The sequence below is a fragment of the Falco cherrug genome, chromosome 1 (assembly GCF_023634085.1).
Source record: "Falco cherrug isolate bFalChe1 chromosome 1, bFalChe1.pri, whole genome shotgun sequence".
NCBI classification, from domain to species: Eukaryota; Metazoa; Chordata; class Aves; order Falconiformes; family Falconidae; genus Falco; species Falco cherrug.
Genome location: NC_073697.1, coordinates 100994505 through 101020994, shown reverse-complemented (window position 1 = coordinate 101020994; position 26490 = coordinate 100994505). Strand labels below are relative to the sequence as shown.

The window sequence follows — 26490 nt, the reverse complement described above, 5'->3', positions numbered from 1 at the left end:
ACAAAGCTGAGGTGGTCCCTGTGGAGCTACCCAACCTCAGCAGGAGTCTGTGTGCAGGGCTGGATCCAGCTTTTCCTGCTGAGACCACTGGATTTTTATTGTGGGTAGGGAAACTGAGGCAGGGAGAAGCTGCCCATGAGAGGGATGTGCTGGGGAAGCATGTGGCCTTGCCATCCCCTTCACCCCTTACATGGGATGCATTTGTGGGGGACAAGGACAGGCTTTGGGGGGGTAGCTGGACTGGGAGGCTGAAATTTGGGGATGGTTGAGCCTCTGGAGCTGCTCACTGCAGGGAATGGTCGCCACCAGCCAAGCCTGCCCCAGCCCTTATGAAAGACCAGGAACACAAGCACCCCATGTCGCCCTGGCTGGCTGTGCCAGTGTCCTCCCCTGCCCTCGGCGAGGATGGGGCGGATACAGCCACGTGCCACTGGCACCCACCCGCTGCCTTTGGGAGCATGGGCCTGAGGCCAGGGGCATCCTGGGAAGGGGCCACAACCCCTGGCATTGGATGAGGATGGGGACAGGGACACAGCCTGCAGGGTTGCTGGTTCCTCTTGCCAGATTTCCAGCCCCCCAGCCAGTCACAGCCGAGCCAAGGCAGGGCGGAAGGCAGCATCACCAGGCGTTAGGGAGGGGGAGGCAGGCTGGGATTTTGCAGAAGGAGCACTTGGGAAAGACAGGGATCCAGTGCTCCACGCCCACTGCAGTCCCAAATCCCTGGTACTCGGCATGTGGTGCATGATGTGTGGTGCCAGCACAATTGTCTGGTGCTCAGTACCTGGTGTGTGGCTCCCAGTACCCAATACCCACTAACTGGTATCTATTGCCCCCAATACCCAGTGGCTGGTGTGCAGCAGCTAGTGCCCAGTGCCTCCTGCCCGATATGTGGTACCTGCCGAGCAATGCATGGTGCTGGTGCCCATCATCAGAAGGTCACTGCCTGGTGCTGGGACTGTTCCTTCTCACCTGTACCAGCACCCAGTGCTGGGGCCTTGGGCCTTGTACCCGCTGCCTGCTCCCTGCGCTGGGACCCTGGACCTGGTGCATGGTGTGCTGTGCTAGTGCCCAGTACCTGGTACCCAGTCCCAGTGCGCTGTACCCGGTGCAGGTGTCTGGCTCCCAGTACCCAGTGCCCTGTACTAAGTCACTGGCACTGGTGCCCCGGTGCCAATGCTGGAGCCCCATGCCTGGTGCTGCTGCCTTGTACCGCTGCCTGGTGTGCAGTGCCCAGTGCCCCGGTGCTGGTGCCTAGTGTGCAGTGCTCAGTGCTGGTGACAGGTGTTGGTGACCAGTGCTGATGCTAGTGCTGGGTGCTGATGCCGGTGTGCGGTGTGCAGTGCCTGGTACCAGTGCCCGGTGCTGATGCTGGTGCCCGGTGCCGGGCGCTGATACCGGTGCCCGATGCCGGTGCCCGGTGCTGATGCTGGTGCCGGGTGCTGATGCCGGTGCCATGGGTGCCGAGAGGCCGCCCCCGCCCCGCCCGCCGCCCGCCCCGCCCCGGGTGTCCCCCGCCCCCGCCGGCTGCTATTTCTGCTAATCCCGGCGGCAGGGCCCGGCCGTGCCGCTCGGCAGCCCCGCTCACGGACGGCGCCCGGCGCCGCAGCCATGGTAAGGCCGGCGGCGGGGGGGGGCTGCACCACACCACACCGCGCCGCACCGCACCGCACCGGGGGCTGGGCCCGCTCCCGCATCCCGGTGCCCTCCGTGAAGGTGACGGTGCGGCGGGGGCGGAGCGGGCCGGGGCCGCTGGTGCCGCAGCAGGGGAAGGGGGCATGGGCAGCGAGGCGACACCTGCCGGGTCCCGGCGATGGGGAGATGGAGTAGGGGGGACACACCACGGGACTGCCTGCACGCCGCCCTTCACCGTGTCATCGGGGCGGGCGGCTCCCGGAAAGGCGACGCTGGCTCCAAGCGGCACCTGCGCGTCCCCGCGGCGTGTCCTTGCGTGGGCAGCGGGGGCCGCTCCCGAGTGGCCCCGAGCGGTCCCGTGGGTGACCCAACCGTGCCTTTGGCAGGTCCCCGGGCTGCGGTCCCGGCGGCGCTGCCAGGCTGGCTGGGCCCTCCCGCGGGGACGGCCGTGTATGCCCGCAGCCCGGCTGCGCTTCGGAGACGTTCCCGCGGTTACCGGCAAGGTCCGGGGCCGCCAAAGGCCTCCGCGGCTCGGCAGGAGCCTGCCCTGCGCCACTCGTCCTGCCTCACCCCTTTTCAGTGGTGGTAGGTCCCCAGGAGCCACCATCAGGGCCACGTCCCCGCAGAGACCTGGAGGCATTTGCCATGCCCAGGGTGAAGATGGAGGGTTGTGGCCGTGGCTCGCATGATGCTGGGGGTTGCAACTGCTGGGACAACTGCCCTTGGTGGGGACTGTTGTGGCTGTCCTTCCCCAGCAGCCGCCGTGGGAACGGGACCGGCACATTCCTCCAGAGCAGGACACAGTGAAATCAGATAGGAGGGTGACTGGTGACTGGTGGAGGGTCACAACTGGCTCCTTCAAGCACTTTCCTGAAAGGCTCCAAACCACGGCTTTGGGGCTGGCCAGATCCAGGCTTGGAAGCATCTAGGGGGGAGGACGACAGCACAGCAGGGTACTGGAGGGGAGCTGGGCTCCCTTGTCTGTACACATGGGGTGAGCTGGGGCTGGAGGTGGGTGTGGGTGCATCCAGGAAGACCTGCAGAGCTGGACCTGGTGCCCCCCGACACTAGTGCCACATCCCTCTGTCTCCAAAGCTCACCTAGAGAAGGGATGAGCAGCTGTCCTCCTCAGCTGCTGCTCCCTACTCTTAGTGGACTGGATCTTCTTGCCTGTCCCCATGTGCTGAGACGCTGCCTTGTTTCCAGCCCAGACTGGCTCTGCTGTCACTTCCCAGCTTGTGGGGAGCCACCATGCATGGTGCCATCCCAGGGTCCCTGCTCAGATGCTCGTAGGTCCTTCAAGCTGGAGGATTCCCTGCAGGAAAGGGGCTGGGACTGCTGGACCAAGGGATGTGTTGGCGAGGCTTTGAGTCCACGTGCTCACCTGCCTAGTGCTGACCCCCTGCCCAGACTGGGGACCCATGCTGCTGCCTGCCCCTGCATCCATAGGGTGCCCAGCACCCTGCTCCTGTTAAAGCTGTTGGTAGACTCTGTTTCCCAACTGGGATGCTGCTGTGGTGGGAGGGGAGAGCTGGAAGTGAGAAGCTCCGACTGCAGCAAGCATGCCAACGGGAGCCTCCCCTGCATCTGGAGGCAGTTGGAGCAGGCACAGTGCAGGTGCTGGCTACCCCTGGAAGGACCCAGGCTGGTCCTGGCAGAGCTGGGCTTTGGCAGGGGCCACCATGCCCTTGTCCCATGTAGGGTTTGTACCTTTGGGACAGGGTGTTTGTTCCTGGGGTGCTCAGCTGTTGTGCTGCAGTGGAGTGGCACATACTGTGCCATGGGTAGCACATATGGATGTCACTTTAAGTGGGCTGGGGATGCCTCAGCCAGCCTGGCTTCGGGGACAGCACCTTGCTGGGGTATTCCTTTCCTTTCCCTACTGGGAAAACACATCCCATGGGAATGTAGTGCCAGGGGGAAATATGCAGTTGGTGGCTTTCCTGGCTCAGAATGCTTCTGTGCCCCCCCTCCCCCCTGCCTCCTCCCCCCTGCCACAGCCCTAGGGCTGTCACCACGCGGGGAAGGTGTGATGCAGTGTGACAGGCGGGGACAAGGCAGCTCGAGTGCCACCTCACTGGAGCTGCTGGGCTGGTGACAGCCGTGCCTCTGAGTGCCCGCTTGTGCGCAGCCGGCTGTGTAATCCGCTTATGGGGGCACCGGCACAGCCCCAGGCTCTCGCTGCATTAAATCCCTGCTCCTGCTGGGAGTGTGTGGTGGGACACTTGGAAAGCAATGGGTGCTGTCGGAGAGCTGTGCTACACTGGGCAGGGTGGATTTTGGGGGTCGAGAGTCACTGCTGATGGGGTGCAGAGCCTGGCTAGGCTGGTGGGATGATGGTGGGGTGCTGCAGCCTGTAAGGGGGGGGGCGGGGGGCAAAGGGGCTGCAAAGCCATCAGGGAGCTCCCTTAGAGAGGTGTGGTGTCAGCTGGGGATGGTGGCATTACTCCCCTAGGACCAGGCCAAGCAGGGATGGCTGAAGCCAGGTGGGCATGGCAGGGTCTCTGCCGCTGGCACTGGGTGGCCTTGAAGCTGCAGCAGGGAGATCCAATGCTGGGGTTAGGAGTATGGCTGGGACCCAGGGATGCTGGGGACTGGCACAGAAGCATCCAGGCCCCTCTCTGTGTCTGACAGGCTCACGGTTCATCGCACCCATACCGGCACCAGCCGACGCTTCAGGGCTTTTTAGTGCTTTCCTGGCGAACGCAGCCCTTCTGTGGCCAAGTGACCCCGGCTCCGCACCTGAGCTGCTTTGATGCATTTTGACACTTATCAAGGTGAATCACTGTCCCTGGTGACCCCTGACAGTGACAGCTCGGGCACCCTGGCTGCCATCCAGGGCTCCTCCTGGCACACTGTTAACTCTTTGCCTCCCCAAGAATGAGCCAGGGAAGTGGAAGTAGGACCACTGGAGCTTCTGCCAGGAATCCCTGTGGTGGGCATCATCCCTGCTTCTCCCAGCCCAGGGTTAAGTCCTTCCCAGCCAGACCCATCAGGCCCAGCTACAGCAGCAACTTTGAGCTGTGCAGAGAAACTTTAATTTCCTGGAACAAAAGTGCTGAGTTTTCAAAGAGTCTTCCATGGAAAACTGGTTTTCTCCCCTCAAAGAGGCTGTGGGGCCCTGCTGGGGCAGCTGCAGGGAGCTCCAGGGTGGGAAGCAGGAGAGGACCTGGTGTGCACCGGAGTGGAAGAGGTTTTTGTCCTGGGATAGAGGTGTTTCCAAGAGCTGAATGTCATCCTGGACTGTAGCCAAGCTGTGTGCTCAGCCCAGGGGGGCTGCTGGTGGTGGTAGTGGTGATGACAGTGGTGGCCATGCAGCCCCCCAGGACCTGGTTGACCACCTTCTTGGCCAAGGGTGCTTTGCTGGTCCTTGACATCTCAACAACTGGGCAGGAGCTGGGCTTGACTGCCCTGGGGCTCCCTCTGCCCTCCAGTCTCAGGGCAGAGTCTGGCTGCTGGGTGCTGTGGGCGCCCAGGCTGCCGTGCCTGCCCAGGGAGGAGTTATGCTAATGCTGCTCCCCATCCCTCAGCACAGCCGGGGCCATTTGACATCCTCTCCTGGCCACGGGTGCTGCTGGTTCTGCCATGGCCACCTGCCCTGAGCTGCAGCCTGGGAAAGAGGTATGGGGACAGAATCCTTCCTGTCAGGGTAAGAGAGGGGGCAGGTGGGGATGGGGGACCTGGAGCACCCTGGTGCTGAGGGAAGGTGCCACAGTCAATGCTCCATCCCCAGGACAGCCTTGCTGGGATATGCACCTGCTGCAGGACCCCCAGGGATGCAGTGCAGACCTGGCCTGTGCCACAGCACTGCTGAGGCTTTGGCTTCTCTAGGGGTGGGGGGCAAGGGGGAGCCATGAAGGGATGGAGCCATGAGGGATAGAGTGGCAGCAGGGCTGGGGTGCTGGTGGCATTGTCTCCCATGCCTGTGTGGCCCCTGGCCAGGCTGTGGTGAGGTGGGAAATTCTGCTGAGCCCCCCAAGGTCAAGGTCGGTGAGGAAGAGGGTGCTGTGGTCACACCTGCTGAGCACTATAACCTGCTGGGGGAGAGGGGAGCATGGGGGGGCCCTGTAGCTCCTGCCATGGGGGCACCTGCTAACCCCCCAAGACTGGCACTGTGGCCCCCCTATGCCAGTGGCCGTGGGGCCACCAGGGAGCAGGCATGCAAGCACACAGCCTGGCAGCGCTGTGACCTTGTTTCCAGCCCACTAATTCAGTGCATCTCGCCTTGCCGGCGGCGTGACTGCCTGTCCCTCCGATGGAGCGGGGACAATGTTCCCGTGGAGGGCTCTTGCCTTGAGGCTCTGAACTGATGGGGCACTCGCTCCCAGATGTGAGCCTGAAGGGTCAGGAGCTTCCCCATACCCTGTGTGCCCCACATTTGGGGGTCCCACTGCATGTGGGGCTGGGGTCTTCTGGCAGTTGCTGTGGAAGGGCATTGGGGACCCTGGTGCCTGCTGGCAGGAGGGCTCAGTCCTGCAGGAGCCACTGTCAGACATGCCCTTGGGAATGCACCTCCTCCCACCAGAGCTTGTAAACAGGATCCCAGTCCTGCCACCCTACGGGGCCACCAGCTTGGGGGCTGCTGTGACTGGCCCCCGCCCCGGCCCCTGCCTGGGGTTGCTGCCTGCACCAGCTCCAGGACAGGCAGAGCCAGGGCAAGGGGGTGTGGGTGTCCTGGTGCTTGCGAGGACACAGCCTGAGCATGGCTGTGGGGTTTGTAACCCCTTTGCATGACAGGTTTTGTTGCCCTGAGCCCATTGCGCATGGGGTTGGTGATGGCTATGGGTCAGGTCCTCTGTCCTGGCTGTCCACTGGGACTGCAGGGATGGAAGCCCCTTGTGATATTGCCTGTGCTGAGACCCTGCGAGTGGGCAGACCCCTGCCTGCCATCTGCCTCCCCATTGGGTCCAGCCCCACTGCCAGCACTGCCGCCACTGCTGTTCATCTCTCCTTGGTGTCTCTCCTTCCTGGCACCCCCTCCCTGTCCTCCTGGCAGGACATGGGGTGTGCAGGTTTCCTGGCTACCCCAGAAGACCCCGAGGAGCAGCAGGGTGCCCAGGGGGAAGGTCCTCATCCCTGTCCCCTGGAGTGCCAGGAGCTGGCTGCCGTCCCTGCATGGCAAGCTGTAAGCACCCGGGGTGCATGGGACCATGGCTGTCTCCACTGCTGTTCCCATGGCTGTCCCCAGGTTGGTGGCTGGTCCCCTGGGGTGGCCATGTCACCCCTCTCCTCCCATCCCTGCCATCCTTAAAGTGCATGTATCTGGCTGCTATGGCCTGGGGTCTTGCGATGCTGGGTTGGGTGATGTCACCTTGTACTGGCACTGCCACCGTCGATGTCACCTCCTCCCTTCATCCACAGATAAAGCGTTTCCTGGAGGAGGACTCAGAGGAGGCTGAGCTGACCCAGCTTCTGAGAGATTGCCCACCGGCTGACAGCCCCAGGAAGGTGGAGCCCACAGAGAGCCGTCGGGAGCCTGGCCACCCCCTCTGCGGTGTGGGCAGGGTCCCCCCTGATGAACCTGCTGACGAGAGGGACCCCAAGATCTTCTCCCGGTCTCGGCCCTTGGATTTTCACCAGCACATTGCCGCCCCCCCACCCCCCAGCCCCAACCGTCCCAGGAGCCCCTGGGGGCAGCTGGACCCCTACGACTCCTCTGAGGTGCAGGATGTATCTGTGGGGAGGGGGGGGCATGGGGTGAGGGGCTGCAGCAGTCTCACCCTCTGAACCCAAAGGGTTTGGGCAGGCATGGCCTCATCACATGGTGCTCCAACCCTGGGGGACCCCTTGGTGGAGAAGGGGGTGGCCTGTCAGGGTGGGGGTGGGATGGTGGTGTCCCCTGTCCCATGTTCCCTTTGCCCACAGGATGACAAGGAGTATGTGGGCTTTGCCACACTGCCCAACCAGGTCCATCGGAAGTCAGTGAAGAAGGGGTTTGACTTCACCCTCATGGTGGCAGGTACAGGGGGGCCAGGCCTGGCACAGGGGATGCTGACCCGACTCTGGATCCCAGAAGCCATGTGGTGGGGGGGTGGTACCAGCTTCCACCCCTCACCCTTGTCCTCCTGTCCCAGGGGAATCTGGGCTAGGCAAGTCCACCCTGGTCAACAGCCTCTTCCTGACGGACATGTACAGAGACCGCAAGCTGCTGAATGCTGAAGGTGAGGGTAATGGTCCCAGAGATGGGGTGTCCCGGGGGGTGGCAGAGCCCTGTGACACTCCCAGAGGGCTGCAACCCCTCTCCCTGCCCAATCGGGCTCCTCTGGGTCTCTGAAGCTGCACGTGGCATGTTGCTGGCACTGAGGACTGCCCCAAGGCAGCAAGACACCACCCCCAGCCCCCCTCCCTCCCCCCACCCCCCCCACCCCCCCCCCACCCCCTTCCGGCATGGGGACCCCTGCGGGACCATTGTCCCTGCTGGGAAAACAAGACCCAGCTTGTTGGGGATTGGCTGGAGCCGCAGCAAATCTGGGAGGCTGGGGACAGTCGGGGTCCAGGGCACGTGCCGCTTCAGCTGCAGCCAGTTTTTGAATTAAAATCGCCCAAAGTTGCCCAAATCCCCAGGGGCTTGAGACAGTTGTTTGATTTCTTTCTATTGCTTGAAACAAAAGTTAAAACGTGTGTGGCCGCATGCCCTCCCATGCAATGGGAGTCCTTGGGGATGCAGGGACATGAGGGGGTCCTGAGGGTAAAGGGGCATGTGCAGTCCTGGATCTGTGGGGTCACATGTGGGGAGCTAAAAATGCTCCCACAGTGATGCCTGGCCCCAGCAGATCCCCGTGCTGCTGGAACAAGGCTGTCAGAGGCTGGTGGCAGCACAGCCACTGAGGGATGGGTGTGCATCCATGTGGATGCAGGGAGCCATGGCATCAAGCATTATCTCTTGGCACTGGACCCTGGCATGTGTCGGGGCTGATCCTACAAAGCCACCCCAGCCCCCAGGGTGGGGTGTGATACCTGGGGGCTGTAATATCTCCCTGTGTCACCTCCATAATCTCTTATCTGGGGTGCCTCCCCTGTCAACATGTCTCCTGCCACCACAGAGCGCATCACACAGACAGTGGAGATCACCAAGCACATGGTGGACATCGAGGAGAAGGGTGTCAAGCTGCGCCTGACCATTGTGGACACGCCAGGCTTTGGTGATGCTGTCAACAACACAGAGTGGTGTGTCCCATGGTGGGGGGGTCTCACTGGGGCTGGGCAGCACCACTGTGAGTGGCTCTGAGCATGGGATGCCCATGGCTCGTTGGGCTGTGATGCTGCGCCATGGGAGGTGTTGAGTTGAGGGCTCAGGGAAAGCCTGGGGGTCCCACAGGGGAGAGAGTCACCTTCCTGTCCCTGCAGCTGGAAGCCAGTGGCTGACTACATTGACCAGCAGTTTGAGCAGTATTTCCGTGATGAAAGTGGCCTCAACCGGAAGAACATCCAGGACAACCGTGTCCACTGCTGCATCTACTTCATCTCACCCTTTGGCCACGGGTATGGGCAGCCCCTGCCTATGCTGCTGGGATGTTGGGGGTTGGGGAAAGGGCTTGGTGGGGTGGTGCTCACTAGGCTCCCCTCACAGACTCCGGCCCTTGGATGTGGAGTTCATGAAAGCCCTGCACCAGCGGGTAAACATCGTGCCTGTGCTGGCCAAGGCTGACACCCTGACCCCCACTGAGGTGGAGCGTATGAAGAACAAGGTAAGGAGAGGTTGGCCCAGCCTGGAACTGTCCCTGGGGCTGGGGGTGTCCTGGGGGCTGGGGTCCCTGCTTGGCTGGGGGCTCTCTTCATTCCCTGCCTGGACTTTGCCATGGAGCGTCCTCTATGCTTGCAGCACTGTAGAAGACCATGTTGCCCACATGGCCACCAAGGACACGTCTCCCTGGTGCTCAGCTGGAAGGTGGAAGGGTCTGGGGGTGTTGTCCATGACATCTAGTCTGGGGAGGAAAAGGCTTTTGTGGGTCCTTTGGGGACACCAATGCTGTGTGGTGCTTCCCACCTTCTTTCCAAGGGCCAGAGCCCTGCCCTCAGTGGGTCTGTCTGCCTCCAGATTCGGGAGGAGATCGACCACTACGGCATCCGCATCTACCAGTTCCCTGAGTGTGACTCAGATGAAGATGAAGAGTTCAAGCTGCAGGACCAGGCACTGAAGGTGGGTCTGGCTCCTCCAGCTCCATCCTCGGAGGGGCAGAGCCCCATGCTGGGAAGACATGTCATCCTGGGGTACTCTTAGGACTCTTTGGGGCCACACGAACTCTCCAGAAGCCCCAGCGTGATGGGGTTGGTACATATCACACTACCCAGATGCGTCACCAAGACCCCATGGGTGCCACCTACAGCTTGGTGGGATGGGGCTGGGGTGGAGAAACCCATACCATGACTGCTGCTGTCCCATCTGGGGCTCTCCGAAGCTGGGGCTCTGGAATATCATGGCAAATGGGTGCTGGACATGGCTGAGGAGATGCATGTGGAGTGATGTGGGCCACAGCGGACAGGACCAAGCCCTGCTGACTCCCACTATCTTCTTGCAGGAGAGCATCCCCTTTGCTGTCATTGGCAGCAACACAGTTGTGGAGGCCAAAGGCCGGCGCATCCGTGGGCGCCTCTACCCCTGGGGCATTGTGGAAGGTAACACTGGGCTGTGTCCCTGGTATCCCACTCGCCTTTTGGGGACAGGGAGACCACATACCCCATCTCTGTGCTGCTTGGCTTTGTGGGGTTAGGGGGATGCAGGGGGCTGGCTGTGGCCCCCTGACCTTGGGCTCCCCTGCAGTGGAGAATCCTTCCCACTGTGACTTTGTGAAGCTGCGGACAATGCTGGTGAGGACCCACATGCAGGACCTCAAGGACGTGACACGGGAAACCCACTACGAGAACTACCGCACGCAGTGCATCCAGAGCATGACCCGCATGGTTGTGAAGGAGAGGAACCGCAAGTATGGGGCTGGGAGTGGAATGCCAGGCTGGGGGGGGGGGGGGGGGGGGGGCTTCTTTTCTCTTTGGGGTGACCCCAGCCCATTGCAAGTGGTGATCTTGGGGGGCTTCGGGTTGTGTGCGGGTCCATGCTGGGCAGCATGGTGGGCTGGGGAAGGAAGCTTCAGGGGCATGGTGGGGAGACCCAATGAAGTGGGGGGCCCTTCCCATGCCATTGGGCTGGGGCTAGCTGGGGGAAGTAGTGAGGGGGACCCTGTGTATCCCCAAGGCTGGGTCTGTCTTAAAGGGGATACTCCAGCAGTGAAGGAGAGACTCTTTTCCCCTAGAACTGGCTGTTGGGGGATGCCCCAGAAGTGGTGGGGGTGCTCTGCATCCCTCAGAGCTGGGGCTGGTTTTCTGGGTGTGTGTGTGTGCGGGGGGATGCTGCAGCAGCGAGGGGTACCCTGCAGTCACCAGGGCTGGAGCAGGTGCCAAGCAAGCAGCTGGTGCTGGGGCTCTGCTGCTAGTACCAGCCAGATTCATGGCACTCACATCCCCTTTAGCCAATCCAAGTTGCTGGGAGGAGCCCCCCAAAGCAGGTTCCCTGGTGGGACCCTCTAGCCAGGGGGCTGTGGAGGCTCTGCGGGTCATGGGGGACCAAAACAACAGCACCAGTGGAGGGGTGGTGGTGACTGTAGGTGCCTCTAAGCTGGTCTCTCCATACACGCTGCCGGAGAAGGCGGCATCCCTCTGTGCTGAGGCTGTGCTGTGTCGACTGCTCCGCTGACTGAGCCAGGATCTGGCCGGGGCTACGTTGGGCCCCTGCCACCCTCCACCCCATGCCCATCCCCCTGGCCCGTATATAAAGTACTTGCTGGTACCCAATGCTGTCTTGGTCGTTCTGTGCCCACACAAGGGCCAGGCAGCCACTCTCAAGGAGATCTGGCCCTGTGGCCGTCCACCTGTTGCACAAATGGCCCTTGTGGTGCCAGCACCACTGGTGGTGCTGGGAGGACACTGTGTGCCGGTGGCGTCGCCCTGGCTCACCCAGGCAAGGAGGGGCTGGGGGGATGGGTCTGTTTGGTGGCACCTAGCTTTCCCCAGCCAAAGGCTGCCCAAGGGAAGGGTTGCAGGGTGGGCATCCCCCATTGTACTTCCCTGCCAGGGGGATGCAATTTTGGGGTACAGGAGGCAGTGGCAGACAGTCTTCTCTGGGCTGGTTTAGCTGCTTGCCTTGCTGGCTCAGGCCTTGTCTTGCTGCCAGGGATGGAAGGAGCTCAATGTCCCCTCTCAGCCTCAGGTCCCCTACAGTGAGGAGCCGTGACAACAGGCAGCAACTTCCAAAGCGGTTCAAAATGCGGCCAAAACCTATTCCACACACTGGCACAGCCCCACAGCACAGCAGGACCCTGCAGGGCAGAGGTGGCCCAGCCTGCCCATGTAACATCCGCTGTGCCCATCACCCCTTTGCATGCAGAGGGAGTGCACTGGTGGTGGCACATGGTGGTGGCACGTGGTGGCATGCGTGACCCCTGCCAGCCACTGTGGCTGTGTCCCAGCCATGTCCGTTACCCACTGGGGTAGCACGTGGCATCCACAGGGACCCGGCCAGGAAAGCTAGTCCCTCCCTGTTGCTGCTGGCCATGGGAGAAACCATCGACTTGGCTGGCCGTGACTGTGTGGTGGGATGGCCCCAGGGGGATACTTGCTGCTCCCTCCAGCAGGGATGGGCTTGAATGGGAACTCGTGCTCAGGAGAAGGGTTGCAGAGCATCCGTCCTGGGGCTCGCTGGGAAGTGGGGTGCCTGGGAGCCCACTCTGCAGTGGGTCTGTGGCTGTGAGAGAGAAGGGAGATGCCAAGTTTAAGATGTTTTAAAGCAGCAGAGAAAATACTGGGCAAGGAGAGCCCAACCCCAGCTTGAAGAACCTGGTGGGATGCTTCCCAAAATGGGAGAGCATGGAGAAAGCCAGGTAGGGCTCTCTGTCCTGGGAGGGTCCCTGGCACCCCTTACTGTGGTGGTGCTTCCCTGGATCTCCCCAGACTGCTGTGTGGCAGGTCAAGGGTGCTGAGGTTTTGGGGAATGCCAGGAGCTGCCACTTATACCCTCCCTCCCTGGAAAAAGGCCCAGTGCAATGCTGGCCGGGATGCTTAGGGTCTGTGCAGGTGGGTGTTGGGTACGCGGCAAGGTTTGGGGTCTTTGGGCTGCAGCATCCTTGGGGAATGTCCCCCATGGGGGGCCAGCAGGGCTGTGGCAGCATCCTCACCTCCTCTCTCTGCCCACAGCAAGCTGACACGGGAAAGTGGGACAGATTTTCCCATCCCTGTTATCCCCCCGGTACCTGATGCGGAGACAGAGAAGCTCATCCGGGAGAAGGATGAGGAGGTGAGTGCAGGGGAGGGCTGAGTCCCCCCAGTCCCCCCCCCCCCTCCATGTCCCCAGCCCCAGTGATGGCACGGCTGCAAGGGACCACCCTTCCTGCAGCATCCCAGCAGCTGTTGCTCCTCAGGCCAGGGTGAGGAGGTGTTGGAGGGGGATCAGAGGGCTTCCCCCACAAGTCCCACAGCACACAGATCTGGGTGATCCCAATCTGCTTGGGATGCTTGATCCGAATATGTTTGCAAGGGAGCTGGCGTGCCTGTGGGTGTCAGCACCCCACTATGATCCCCCACTCTGCTCCCTTCCAGCTGCGACGGATGCAGGAGATGCTCCAGAAGATCCAGAAGCAGATGAAGGACTCGCACTAGCCCCTTTTTTCTCCTCCTCCTCACCCCCCCAGATCAGAAATGTTTACATCATGCTCCATCCTGCCCCAGCCCTGCTGCGAGACTCAATACCAACACTGCACCCACCACCTTAAGCTGCTGCGGTATCGCCTTATCCAACTGACCAGTGCCCATCTCATGGGGACAGCGAGGGGACAGGGCATCCAGCCTTGGGAACACCTGTCCTGGCCAGATTGCTGCCCCTCTCCCTCTCCTCGAGGCTGGGGACAGCTTTGTCCCCTGAGCTTTGGCTTTTCTTGTTTCCCTTGCAGCTCTGGGGAGGGCCACCATCCAGCCTGCTCCCCACGTCGTGTCCTTTGTCCCCATGTCACCTCAGGCTGCCTGCTTACAGCCTTTATGCTCAGCTTGGCCCTGGCTTAAGGGAAGAGGAAAGGGGACCAGAGGAAACGGTACCCAACCTCCCCAACACTGCAGCTGCCCTGCAGTGGGGAACAGGGCTGCTCCCCACTGGCCTCTGCTGACACAGATAGACAGCAGACCCTGGGGACCAAGGGGACAGAGGGGCAGCGCCCATCCTGGCCCGGGTGGCAGCTGGCACTTAGACCCTTAGCCACCTCTGTGCCAGCACCCATGCAAGGAGTGACTGAAGCATGGCTGTGTCCAGCCCTGTGTCCTCAGCAGGGACCCTATCCTCAAGGTACTCCTTGGGAGTACCCTCGGTCCCCAGGTGGTGGTGAGGGCTGTGGCAGGGAGACCACTGGGGAATCACAGTCCCTGGAGAAAGTTCCTTGAACATCAGAGGCTGGGTGCCCAGCCCGGTACCCCCTTGATGTTGGCCCTGTAAAGCAATAACGACTATCCCATGCCTGTGGTGCTTCCTGACCTATGGCAGCAGGAGTATCCCTCGCTGGCATTTTGGCCCCTGGTGCCACTTGCTTGTCTGTGGTATCCCTCTGTGTCCCCAGGATGTCCCTGTCCCTGCTGCTTCCTGGCAGAGAATCACTGTGTGTCCCTCAAGGATGTCCCTGTTCATGTTGCTTCCTGGCAAAACACTGCTCTGTGTCCCCTGTGATGTCCCTATCTGTGTTGCTGCCCTGCAGAGCACTGTATTGTGTCTCCCCAGGATGTCCCCATCTTCTTTGCTTCCCAGCAAAGCACTGCTGCGTGTCCCTGGGGCAAGCTGTGGCCTGCACCTTCTGGCCAGCAGCCACAGGGCATTCCAGGGGAGATGGATGCAATCCCCCACACACCTCCCTGCTCTGCCCTGGCTATGGGGAAAGACAAAAGGGGACAGTGAGGCTGCACAGTGGAGGCAGAACTGGGAGCAGGTGGGATCACTGGGAGCTTGCTGGCATGGGGATGCATCCCCTCCTTGGCAGGACTACCTGAGCTGGGGTCCCCCGGGTAGGTTCACACCTGAGCAAGGGGTTTGCATCCAGGTGGCTTGGCTGATGGGGCCTGTGTTCAGCTGAGGCTGGGAGGGGGTGCTGGGGCAGCATCTGGCATGTGCCACCTGTGTCCCTGTGCCAGCTGGAGGGTCCCTTGGCCCCTGCAGGCAGGGACCCCACGGGCAAGGCCATGCAGAGTGTATTAGCGCTTTCCTGTTTTTTAATCTTGCTATTTTCTTACAGAAGTACCTACCTTTGCATGATGGTCATAGAGGCATTTATGAAAGAATAAGCAGAGTATAGGTTTATAAATTCTTATAAAGCTAGTGGAAATATTTTTATCCCTCCACAACTGTTCTCAATAAATACCACTGACCTGGCTTGTCTGCAACCCTGAGTCACTTCTGCACAGGCAGTGGGCACCCCAAGTCCCTGGGCAAGCAAGGACAGGGCTGATGGTGGCCATCCCTGTGGCCTCTTACTCCTGGCTCCTGTTTTGCTGACAAAGGCTCAAAATGGATCTTTTGCAGGGGGGGTGGTTATGCTGCACCCACAGGGGTACCCACCTTGGCATGGGGTGGGAGACCCCCATGGGACCCAGCTCTGGGGATGAGGTCCCACCTGCCTGCTGCTGGCTTGGGGTCCCATGGCCCTGGGAGATGCTGGTGTTGGGGCCATGATGGGAACTGTGGGTAAAATTCCAGGGGATGAAATTACCCTCCATATGCTGCCCCCAGGCATCTTCATGCCCCCCACAGTGGGGTGACTCCAGCTGGGAGTCACCACGGGCACTTGTATGGCTGGGCCTCTCTTGTGAGTACCAATGCCTGGTTACCACAGCTTGGCTTCACCAGGAGCTTATGGAGTGAGCAGAGTGGCCCCAGGATGGATGAGCTATGTCTCTATCTGCCTTCCAGTGGGCATCATCCACCTACACCCTGTTATCCCTCCCAAGGCAGGGTGTTGGGGTGATCCTGCACCCCACACTGTGACACTCTGCAGCAGCCATCATGCACATGGCACAGGGCTGTACCTGTCCCCCTGCACCCTTCAGGGCTGGGCTGTGGGAAGCACATCCCCAGGCACCCCTAAACTCCCCACCCCTCCATGGGCATCCCTGCCCCTGATGCCTTAATCACCCTGAACATCCTCACCTGGCTCCCACCCACACCCTTGACACCCTATTTAAGCTCAGCAGCCTATGTGCTTGGCTTAGCCCTGTCCTCACTCGCTTATGGCATTTCCTGGCTTCCCCAGGTGTTTTACTTCCATCCAATGGATGCTGGACATGCAGTGGGGTCTGATGCTACCACCATGACTCTGCTTGCTGCCCTGGGATGGTGGGTGCTGGGGTGACCCACAGTCCCCAGCTCGTTTGCTGTGCAAAGCACCCTGCAATCCCTGCTGTTGACCTCATGGGAAGCCTGTGGATGCAGGGAGGGGAACATGACTGGAAAACCAGCCTTCCCCTCACCCTGAGGGCATTCCCATTGCCCTGTGCCCCCTCTCTGTGCACTGTAGGCTCTCCCCATCTCTCTTCCCCTGCACATCCTCCCTCCAGTCCCTCTGGTGCTAAATACCATCAGTTCCTGTGATGCCCTGTGCTGGCACTCACTCCTGCCCCACAACCTCACATCCCTGCCTGGCCTGCCCATGTCACCCCGTTCCTTTTTGCCCCCGTACCCCAATCAGCTCTGATCCCCTCTGCAGGGATGGGTCCTCTCTGGTCCCATCCTGCTTCCTGTGCTCGAGCACCTTCAGCTTGGCTCTGGTCCTTTCTGTGCTCACTCACACCCCTGTGTGACAACCCCTACACTCTCCAACCCCCTTCCCCCTCCCCATATATGCCTGCATCCCCTCCAGACCTCTCTGCTTGCTGCCTCTAAGACCCTTCCTGGGTTTCTGTGCCCCCTGCTCTGGTCTGCTCCAAGCCCCTCTGGGTCCATTCAGACCTCTCTGCCCCTTCCTCCACTCCCTGTGTGACAGAGCTGCCTGCAAGGGCAGTGAGAGCTCGGGCAGGCCCTGTGTCCCCTGTGGATGGGATCTTGCCCACGGTCTCGCAGGGAATGGAGCCCAGAAAGAGGGTCTGCTTTTGGCTGCTCCCTTGGCTGCTTTTGGTTGCCTGTGGCATGGCCAGGCTGGGACAAGCACCAGCTGCCTCCTTCCCAAGGTAAGATTGAGCTGCTCAGGTCAGTGTGGATGTTTTGGCAGTTGCTCTCCTTGCTTGTGCTCTTTAGATGACCTAAATCACAGAGCACAAAATACTTCCCATGAGGATTTCTCCCAGACAGACACTCACGTCAGAGCCAGGGAGCTCCCGAGTGAGAGCCATGCCATTGCCATCACTGACCCCTGCATGGATGGCAAAAGTCTGTTGAGTGTATGGTTATATTATTTTTCTCTGCTAACATGGCCAAAGCATTTCCAAGGGGTTCCCCAGAGGTCCTTGGCAGAGAGCTAAGGCCAGACTCTGCATTTCTGTGGTCTCTGCCTCACCAAAGACGCACCAGGTTTGGTCTTCCAGCAAGCTGAGTGATGCTGTTGATATGCTGGAGGGAAGGGATAGCATCCAGGGGGACCTGTACAGGCCGGCACAGTGGGTCCATAAGAACCTCATGAAGTTCAACCAGGCCAAGTGCAAGGTCATGCACCTGGGTCAGGGCAATCCCCAGCACCAGACAGGGTGGGGTGGGTGGGTGGACTGATAGAGAGCAGCCCTGCGGAGAAGGACGGGGGGATACTGCATCCAGCTCTGGGGTCCCCAGCACGAGACAGGCATACAGCCCTGGTAAAATGGGTGCAGAGGAAGCAACCAAAATGGTCCAAGGGCTGGAACACCTCCACTATGGAGGGAAGTTACCTTGTGGGGAGCTGCCAGCCACACCCACTGCCTGCTATACCTTCTCCCCTTGCTTTGGGTCAGAGCTGGGGCAAGACCTCTGGGGTCCTTCCCTCCTTTACGCTTGCTGCCTCAGTCCCACCTTGCTCCCTTCCTCATTTTACATAGATGCTGAAACACACCGGTGGCTACTGATGTCAATGCAGTCTATTTACTGGACCAAAAATCACCATCACAAACATCAACCCTCTTAACAGCAACATGGAAATGGGAAATGTTTGTGTTTCTTTGGGTGGAAGCGGCTCTTGCCCCAAAGGCTGGAATGTATGAACCTGTCTCCTCCCACATCCTAACCTTGCAGCTCCCAGCACACCAAGATAGATCCCCACAATGGTGGCCCTGCCTGCATGTCCCTTCCCAGAACAGCCAACACAGCCTCCTTTTTTGGCCCCAAACTGGATGATTTAGTGATTTAGCCTGGTTCCCTTTCTCCCCAGAGGACAAAACCTAGTGCTGAAGCTCCAGTGACAGTCCCAGCCTGTGCCTACCCTTTGTTGCACTTCCACGTGATGTCAATCACATCTTTAAAATCAAAACAAACCTCAAACCCACTCAAACCCAGCCTTCCCAAGGCAGAGATATTTCCGTGCAGTGAACACTCCAATGCAAATTCTCCAATGTCCTATTTCAGTTTTCTCACCAGTGCCAGCTCTGGCTGCAGCCATCCGTGCCAGAGCTCCCTGCGAGCCTTTGGCAGGAAATCCAGGGGAAGGAAATAAGGGTTTCTCAAGGCAGGAAAGGAAATCTCTCCCCTCTTTCCCTGGGCTGTCCCACCCCAGGCCTGCGACCTCATGGCACTCCCACTGGCACCTCACCTCCCCTGCCCTCCGCCCCTTCTCATTCATTTCTTCCTTATATTACTCATTATATGTTCCCATATTGGAGAGCCCTGTGCAGCCTCACTTCTTTTCCAGCATGTGGGGCTGTCTGCATGGGGTGAAGCCCAGCCTGGGGACTCCACTGCGTGGCTCTCCTGCCCCAGGGTCTCTGTGGTGTGGCGGTAGCGCCCCACCATGCCCCATGCGGCTCCCCTGCCAGTTGCAGGCAGGTGGCCCCAGTCAGGAAGGTCCCGTGTGCCTCAGGGTGTCAGCTGGGCAGGGGGATGCCTGGCTGCTGCTGCTAACTCTGCTGCTGCCTGCCTGGTGCAACCAGGGCTGGGTTGTTTGGTTGGTTTTTTTTTATGATTGTTTGTTTTAAATCTTTATTAATCCAGAAACCAAGGCACTGCCTCTGGTTTCTTCCCACTCTCTCTTGTGCCACTCTGACACTTGCCACATCCATTTCCATCGCTGCCTCTCCCAGGTCCGGATAAGGCAGCAGCAGCCAGTCTGATTGCACCCAGTGCCGCCTGCCCAGTCAGGAGCATGCTGCGTGGCTGTGAGCTGCTGGCTGGCAGGATGACATGCCTTCCCCTTGCCTTGCAGAGATGATGAGGATTTGGGATGCCATGACTGAATGCATTTGATGAATGCTCACAATGAAGCAGGAAGCCTTTGTATTCTGCACTCACAACTCTATGAGTGCAGTAGACCTGGAAGCCCTATAATATCATGTGCCATTGCTCTTTCCTTCCTTTCAAGGCAGCCAAAACATCCCCAAATTACCTTGCAGCTGGCAAATGGGCTGCAGACTGCGTTCTCCATCCAGCTTTAGCAGAGAGAAGGCTTCATCATGTTTTGTGGCTTCTCTGTTTCCCACAGCCAGAAGGCAAAGAGCAGACCAAGGGCTTGAAAGATTTGTCAGGGTTCATCCCTAGTGATAGGACTCCCTGGTCTAGCTGAGGGATGCTGGCTCTGCTCCTCACCAAATACCTTTTAGAAGCTGAAGAGGAAGGAGAGGAAACACCTCAGCATATGGAGGCCTTCCCCAAAGTTTTCCAGTGTCTCTTCTTGCTTTACCGTACATCAGGGCAGGGCACAAGGGACGAAGCACCACCACCATGCTCTAAAACGTCATCCTTCATTTCTACCAGCCACAAAATGTGTATGATTTGCTCCTTCTCTTCTCCTCAGCCTTCATACTATCAGATTACCTGGACTGGGACCTTCTCAACTGTTGACCAACAGATGTTGGATTTTGGACTGGGTGATGTCACCATAGAGAGGTGGGTTTCTCAGCTACCCGAGCCTTTGGCAGATGTTGGTGGGCTCCTCTCTGCTCAAGGCAGCATTCTTGTGAGAGCTGAAAACCTTTCCTCCCCCATGCAGCACCCATGGGGTGTACCCTTGTTTCTGCATTGCCAAGGGAGGAAGGGAAGCCCTTTCAGAAGGTGTGAGGTGTATGAAGCTAGCATGGTTTGATCAGCTGGATTCCAAGCATTCGTATTTATCCAGTGGTGTGGTGACTGTTGTCTAATAGACACATCCTGGAGCTGCTGCTTCTAAGCTGATGGGCACAAAACCTGATGCTCTGTGGTTCTGCTGTACTAGACCTTGTAAAGGCAAATACCAGCGTTCATGCTGGCTCCTATAGCCTCGTCATAGTTCAAACTGTTTTGGCAGCAGCTGTAGAGCGCTGTGAAAGAGAAGGGATGGATGGTTTGCACAAAGGCGCGTGGATGGGCAGATTTTCCATGACTTCTGGCCAATAGTGCCATGCCTGCAGCTGCGCTGCCCCAGGGTGCCAGCGGTGCAGCGAGAGCCGGGGGTGCATCAATCTCACCATCAGCTGGTGGCCTGCTGCAGCAAGAGCAGAGATGCCCAGTCAGCAGGACGGGTGGTACTTTGCAGCTATTTTGCTTCCTAATGACATCTCTTTCAGCACAGGCTACCCAAGGTGGCCTGGCTGAGTTTCTTCAAAGCCTGGGTGCGTTGGACATGGGCAGAGTGGCCCAGTGCTGTCCACCCACGCTCCCTGCTTGGCTCCCTGCTTGGCAGAGTATGTTCAGATCTTTGCTGCATGGCTGGGCAGCTGCTCGCAGCGCAGGACTCCCTGACCCAGACCCCAGCACAGCCCCCCTGGTGTGCTGGCCATGTGGGAACAGCACAGGGACAGGAGATGGATGGGTGTCATTAGAGCGTGGTTTTCAATTGCAGAAGAGCCTCTCTACAGCTATAGACGTCCTCTCAATTCTGGGAAGCTCCATTAGATGCATTCTTTGGCACGTTCACCTATTTCTGGAGCTTCCTTTGAAAAACACAAGTTGTGCTGTATTTTGGCAATATCATCCCGTTACCAGTAGTCACACAAAACCCACCAGGAACACTTGGCGTGATGTACCCGCCTGCTAGTGGCTGGGCAGAAACAGCCCTTCCCCCTAGGGATGATGTTACAAGTGCTGTTGCCATGAAGTACAGGGACCAAGCAGAGAGGAAAGTGAAAGCTTGGTCTGGTGTTGATGTCCCCTGGCTGAAGGGGACGAGGTGCCACTCTCCCGCGCGGGTCTCCCTGTCAGTGCTGGCTGTACTTGGGGAAACAGCACCATCCCTTTGCAGCCATGTTTTAGGAGTGCCTTTGCAGCGAAGGCACCGTGGAGCCCACGGCTGGGTGTCCGTGAGCAGTCAGCAGGGCTGGGGATCCTGTCCGGGAGCCACAGGCTCGCTGTGGCATCCTCTGCTGTCCTGGGTCATGCTGGGTTAGACCTTACCTGCAGGCACTGCCCCGCAGCCCAGAGGTAGCGCCCGACGTGTGCTCTGAGGTCAGGGTTATCAGTACGAGTTGCACAACGTGTGTGCGGGGGCCAGGGGAGGGCAGAAGCTGGAAGGGTCCCCAGCCAGGTCAGGTCAGGCAGCCCCAGACTGGGGGCTCCAGCTCAGACTTGGCTCTCCCTTCCCGAGGCAGGGTCTGCCCTTGTGCTCCCACGCATGCACATGAAGACCCCCACCCTGAGGTCCAATGCCTGGACAGGTCTCAGCCCCTGCCCCACGTTTCCCCAGAGCTGCCTTGGACAGGCAACAGCCCTTTGAGGTCCCACAGTGGTCTGGGGCTGCAGAGGTCCCGCGAAGGCGATTGCCCCACAGGAGCAAGGGGGAGAGAGCCACCCTGACCCCAGCTTTGCTTTGGCCACGAAAGCGGTTCCCCCCCAGTCCATCCCCACCTCTGCAGAGAGCGCAACGGGGTGAGGGGCGGCGGGGATGGGGGTGCTTCCAAAGCCAGCTCAGCACCCAGGCGTCCCAGGTGCCAGAAGTGACCCCCCCATTCCAGGTGTACCACAGGCCTGTGAGGAGTGCAAAACATCTACTTTATTAAAGCTGCCGGCCAAAGAGCACAGCGGGTGGCTGTGGGGCATGCAAAGGTCTGCTGGAGAAACTGCTACTTCTTGCCACGCTGCTTGCTTTTCATCAGGAGCAGCCCCTGCTTCTTGATGCCCTCCCGGGTGAGGACAAGGCCACAGGATTCGTCATCAGAATCCAAGGACTCTGAGGAGAGAGTGGAGTGGGCTGTGGAGGCTCTGTGCGCTCGTGTCCCTGGGCAGAGCCGGCACCTTTTGCAGGGCTGGTGGCATCCCAGAGAGCCCTCGTGCGGAGCCCTGAGGCACAGGCACTGCCGACTGGCTCTGCCAGCCCTGCATCCCAGGGGGACCTGCAGAGCCTGGGGTTGCCACCGCTGTGGCCCCTCTTCAACACTGCTGGGGCTTCCCAGAAAGGCCTGGAGCCAGGGGGTGGTGGGTACAGCTCCCGCTTTGTTAAAAACACAGTAGTGAGCTGCCAAAAGCTCATGGTCTCCCCCAAGAACATCCAACAGGAGGAGGCCACAACCAGGTGATTTTGAAGCCAAGGCTCTCCCTCCTTGTCCCACAGCACCTGGGACAAGCAGCTCGTGGGTTGGGCTCTGCTGGGACAGTGGAAGACAGGCAAGGATGCCCAGGAATCCCCACGGGCAGGGGCTGGGATGGTTGCTGTGGCACGTGTCCTCGCTGTGCTCTCCTACCTTGGCCGCTGCCTGCGTCCTCCAAGGAAACCCTCAGGTTCTGTGGGTGATCCGCAGTGGTGTTCTCTAGTAAATTACGGACCTCGGCAAAAATCTGTGGAAGACACTCTGGGTTACTTGCTGAAGGGGAGGTGGGTGTTCCAAGCCAAGGGCTGCCCCACCTCGAGGTCCCCGCGCGGAGCACACCCTGCAGTGCCCTGTGCCACTGGGGGCTGAGCTGCTTCATGGCTCTCCCCTGGCGCCACCTCCATCCTGCCAGCTGGGAGGACGCTTGGGATGGGCCGTATGGGAAAGCCCCGTGCGGGTGCCCAAAGGCCACAGCAGGGATGAAGCCCCCGCGCACCTTGTTGTCCTTGTTGGGGCTGCGCCAGTCGTGGGGCAGGCTGGCCACCCGCTGCACCAGGTAGCGCAGCTTCTGCTCACAGTGCTGCAGCTTCTCCTCCACCGCCATGGCCTTGACAGGATCCTCCTGGAGTCAGAGAGAGAACAACCACCTTGGTGGGGAAAACGAGCCACGGCGGGGGGACAGTGGCTGCGCCAAGCGTTTCCACGCCGTGCTGCTGCACCACCGGGCAGTGGCCGGGGCCAAGCTCACGCCAGCCCCATGTGGGTACCTGGCCGGGCACGGTGATGCCCTGCAGGCGGACGAAAAGGCTGTTGATGTCCTCTTCACATTTGAGCAGAACATCCTTGCTCCTCATCATCTGGGCCCGCATGTCCTCCAGCCGAGCCTCTTGGCACTGCAGTTTCAGCCGCAGCTCCTCCTCCAGCACCCTGGAGCCAAGCACATTCACATCCATACAAGTGCACAGGGGCGGCAGGAACACCCTAGAGCTGTTGCAAAAGCTGCTCAGGTTGCCAATGCAGAGCAGAGGTGCTGCCTGCAACCCAGCTCCACGCTGCTGGTACCACTTCCCACGCCAGGCCAGAAGCGGGGGTCCTCCTGCCGCCGCAGCGGGAGCTTTGGGTGCTCTGCCAGGCCCAGAGCTGGGGGAGCCCCCTGCTCAGAAAACCTGGCGGCACAGGAGGGGTGGGCGGCTGCAGTGGGACGTGGGAAGGGGTGCCCTGCTGTGTCGGGACACCTGGCACACACGTGTCCCCCCCGCCAAGGGCCGTGGCCCGGTGGACACGACTGCACACCTGCTTGTGTTGGAGGGCTGGTGAAACTTCAGCTTAGCTAGGTTCAGCTCCAGCTCGTGCAGCCTCTCCGCCAGTGCCCGCTTCTTCTCCTCGCCCTCCTTGATGCACTGCTCCAGGTCCGCCGAGGACTTCTGCTGTTCCAGGAGCCTGCCGGGTATGTCCTGGCCGGGGGAGAGCACGAGGACTCAGCCCCCGGTGCTCCTGCAGGGTACAGGACCCGGGCCGTGGCCTCGGGGAGCCGTGTGCACCATGGACGGCTGCAAGCTCATGTCACGGAGAAGTGTGGTGCCATCCCTGCCCGCCCCAGAGGGCCTCTGGGGGTCTTCCAAGGCAGAGGAGGGCAGAGAAGCCCACAATGAAACAAGGCAAGCAGAGGGCTCTCAGCTCCCCGGGCCCTGAGCAGCCGTGGGTTTTGCCAGAGGGGGGGGTCACGTTACCCAGATCCTGGAGCACTGCAGCGCAGCCTTGGCCTGCTGCATCTTCTGCGTGACCCTGGCCTCGTGCTCCATCTGGGACCTGACGGCCTCCAGACTGGTGCCTGGGGTGGGAGGGAAGCGTCAGGGAAGGATGCCTGCGGCTGTGCCCGCGTCCCACCCCCCTGCACCCTGCCAGGCACTCACCCACAAGCTGGTCCTGTGAGGCCGGGGTCGGGGAGTCCACGGCGAGCTCGTGCCTCTCCTGCTGCAAGGATGTGCATTGTCACCCCCCACGCTGCTGACAGCCGGGGGGAGCTGGCCCTGCAGGCCCCCGACCCGTGGGGGGCCCGGCACCGATGCCTGCCGTCTGCCCACAGCCTGGCCTGTGCCAGGACCCCCAGCTCACCGCTCTCAGGTGCCTTTGGTACACGTCCTTCCGCCACCCTGTGTCTACAGAGACCTCCTGGGTGGCCCGGGAGCGGTACATGCGCGCTCTCTCCGCAAGGATCCGGCTGCGCGTCCTGTTTGCATCCTCCTGGAGCGTGTCAGAGAAGGGAGAAGTGGCTGTCAAAGCTGGAACGGACCTTTGGCAGCCAGCTGAACTTGTGGGATGGCCAGGGTCAGCAATGACCAGCCCCGCCGCCAAGTAGACAGGCTGGGAAGGATAGTGGGCAAGGAGGGCTGGCGGGTGGAGCGTGCTGCCTTCGCTGTAGCTGGGGCTTCGGGCAGGCTGTCCCCAGCCCCAGGGCAGCCCGGCCCAAGAGCGACACCCGGGAGGAGCTATGGAGCCATCAGCCATCGGGGTGCTGTGGGCAAGCCCAGCTCCGGCTCTTTTGCTCTTGGTTGAAGGCACACTCAGCAGCTCCGGGGCACATGGTGCCGTCGGTGGGCTCTGGAGGGTGGAAAAGGGCCCCGAGGTGCCCCTGGCCATCTCACCTTGGCTCTGTCAGCGGCTTTGCAGGCCTCCAAGGCCATGAGATCCATGTCCTGAAGCTCCCTACCATACAGCTCGGCCATCTTGCACAGGAGGTCCAGGTGCGGAGGCAGGTGGGCCAGCTCCTGGGACACAGGGAGCCACAGCACGTCACCCCAGTGAGCCCCAGGGGTCCCCCGTGCTGTGACAGCAGATGGAGGGGAGCAGGAGGACCTCTTTGATCTGGGAGGGGGGCGTCCCACCAGCGTTGCCCCTGGGGCACCTCCTTGTCTCTGCTGGGGGAGCAGGTGGCACGATGGCACGGTGGGGAGGAGCTCACCTTCCTCAGGACATCCCGCACCGCCAGGTACAGGGCAGTCACCTTCTGTCCAGTGTGGACTTTGAGGAGCACCTTCTCAATGTTTTTCTCCAGCTGGCAAATGGCCTGGGGCAGAGGTGGGGGGGTACAGGGGGTGACCCCGCATGCCGAGCCCAGAGGCCAGCCGGGGGGTGCAGGGGCTGGATTAGAGCCCTCTGCAGGTGCTGCCAGCCCAGGAGGGGGTCCCAGGTACCTGCGCCTGTGCCTGCTGCCGCTTGTCAGGCATCGCAGCATCCTGCAGCTGCTGCAGCCGCCTCTGCAGCTCCTCCCGCACTTGTCTCCGCTGCCTCACCTGGTGCAGCAGCATGTTGCAGGTGTTCACCCGTTCATAGATGTCGGCCTGGAGCTTCTCCTGGGCCACCTGGATGGGCATGCGAGCATTCAGCAGGCTGGAGGCAGAGCTTGCTGGGCGCCCGCGGCACAAGGGGGTCCTGCCTGGAAAACTGCCCCCAGGGTGGAGCTGGGGACACCGGACTTAGGGGTGCTGCCTAACTGAGACCCAGGGCTGGGCGTCAATCGAATCCATCAGTGCCCCAGCTGCGGGGGTGCCGGAGAGCAGCAGCAGCAGCAGCACCACCCCCCCGCACCCGCCTGCCGCTGGCCCTGCAAGAGGCCCCCGGGCAAAGGCAGCTCTGCGGGGCCAGGGTCTCTGTCACCGCAGCGGGGCTTATAACCGCGTTGTAACCTTGGGACGGGCAGTGAAGGGCAGGGCAGGGACAGCATCTCTCTCTCAGGGATGCGGCTGGAGCTGCAGGAACCCGGGCAGCCCTGGGCACACACAGGCTGGGACAGCCGGGAGCACTGCCGGGACAACAGATCTGCTCAGGGAGCTCAAGGAGGATCTGCACGGGTGGGTCCCGCAGTGGAAAGGGACCCGTGGGACCACACAAAAACACCCCCGGTTGCACCACACCAGCCCTGGGGGGCTGTCCTTGTGCCGGCACCAGTCACTCTACCACCCACCCTGTCCTTCTGAGCCTTCCCACAGCCCCAGCCCCCTGCAAGCAGCCCGGGCGCGCTGGGCCCTGTCTGGTTGGCCAAAGTGGCCCCCAAGGACTTCGGCGCTCTGCAAGTCTCAGAGACGCTGCGTCTGTTGTGCTGTGGGCACGAGAGGGGCAGAGAGAACAATCACCACCAGCCTGGGGCCAGTCCCAGCCTAGTGCTGCCCTGTGCCGCCCGCTCCCGACAGGGCCAGCGCCAGGCAGGGGTAGAGCAGGAGGGACCCGACG

The 26490-nt window shown here is 60.8% G+C and overlaps 1 protein-coding gene and 1 pseudogene across 3 annotated transcripts; one reads left to right on the top strand and one right to left on the bottom strand.

Moving 5' to 3' along the window:
• The first annotated feature begins 1507 nt into the window (after positions 1–1507).
• On the top strand, positions 1508–17320 carry SEPTIN4 (septin-4). Of its 3 annotated transcripts, none has more exons than XM_055712507.1 (12): positions 1508–1611; positions 6994–7293; positions 7498–7591; positions 7707–7793; positions 8676–8799; positions 8980–9114; positions 9203–9320; positions 9671–9772; positions 10152–10248; positions 10394–10556; positions 12817–12916; positions 13219–17320. In XM_055712507.1, the coding sequence occupies exons 1-12, from the start codon at positions 1609–1611 to the stop codon at positions 13276–13278; spliced, it is 1383 nt and encodes a 460-aa protein (XP_055568482.1). In that variant the 5' UTR covers positions 1508–1608; the 3' UTR covers positions 13279–17320. The 3 variants fall into 3 exon arrangements, with proteins under 3 accessions (XP_055568482.1, XP_055568473.1, XP_055568489.1); XM_055712498.1 differs by lacking the exon at positions 1508–1611 and adding an exon at positions 5167–5253; XM_055712514.1 differs by lacking the exons at positions 1508–1611; positions 12817–12916; positions 13219–17320 and adding exons at positions 5167–5253; positions 11273–12806.
• A 4599-nt stretch (positions 17321–21919) lies between these two features.
• Positions 21920–25833, bottom strand: LOC129735435 (coiled-coil domain-containing protein 183-like; annotated as a pseudogene).
• Between the last annotated feature and the right edge of the window lie 657 nt (positions 25834–26490).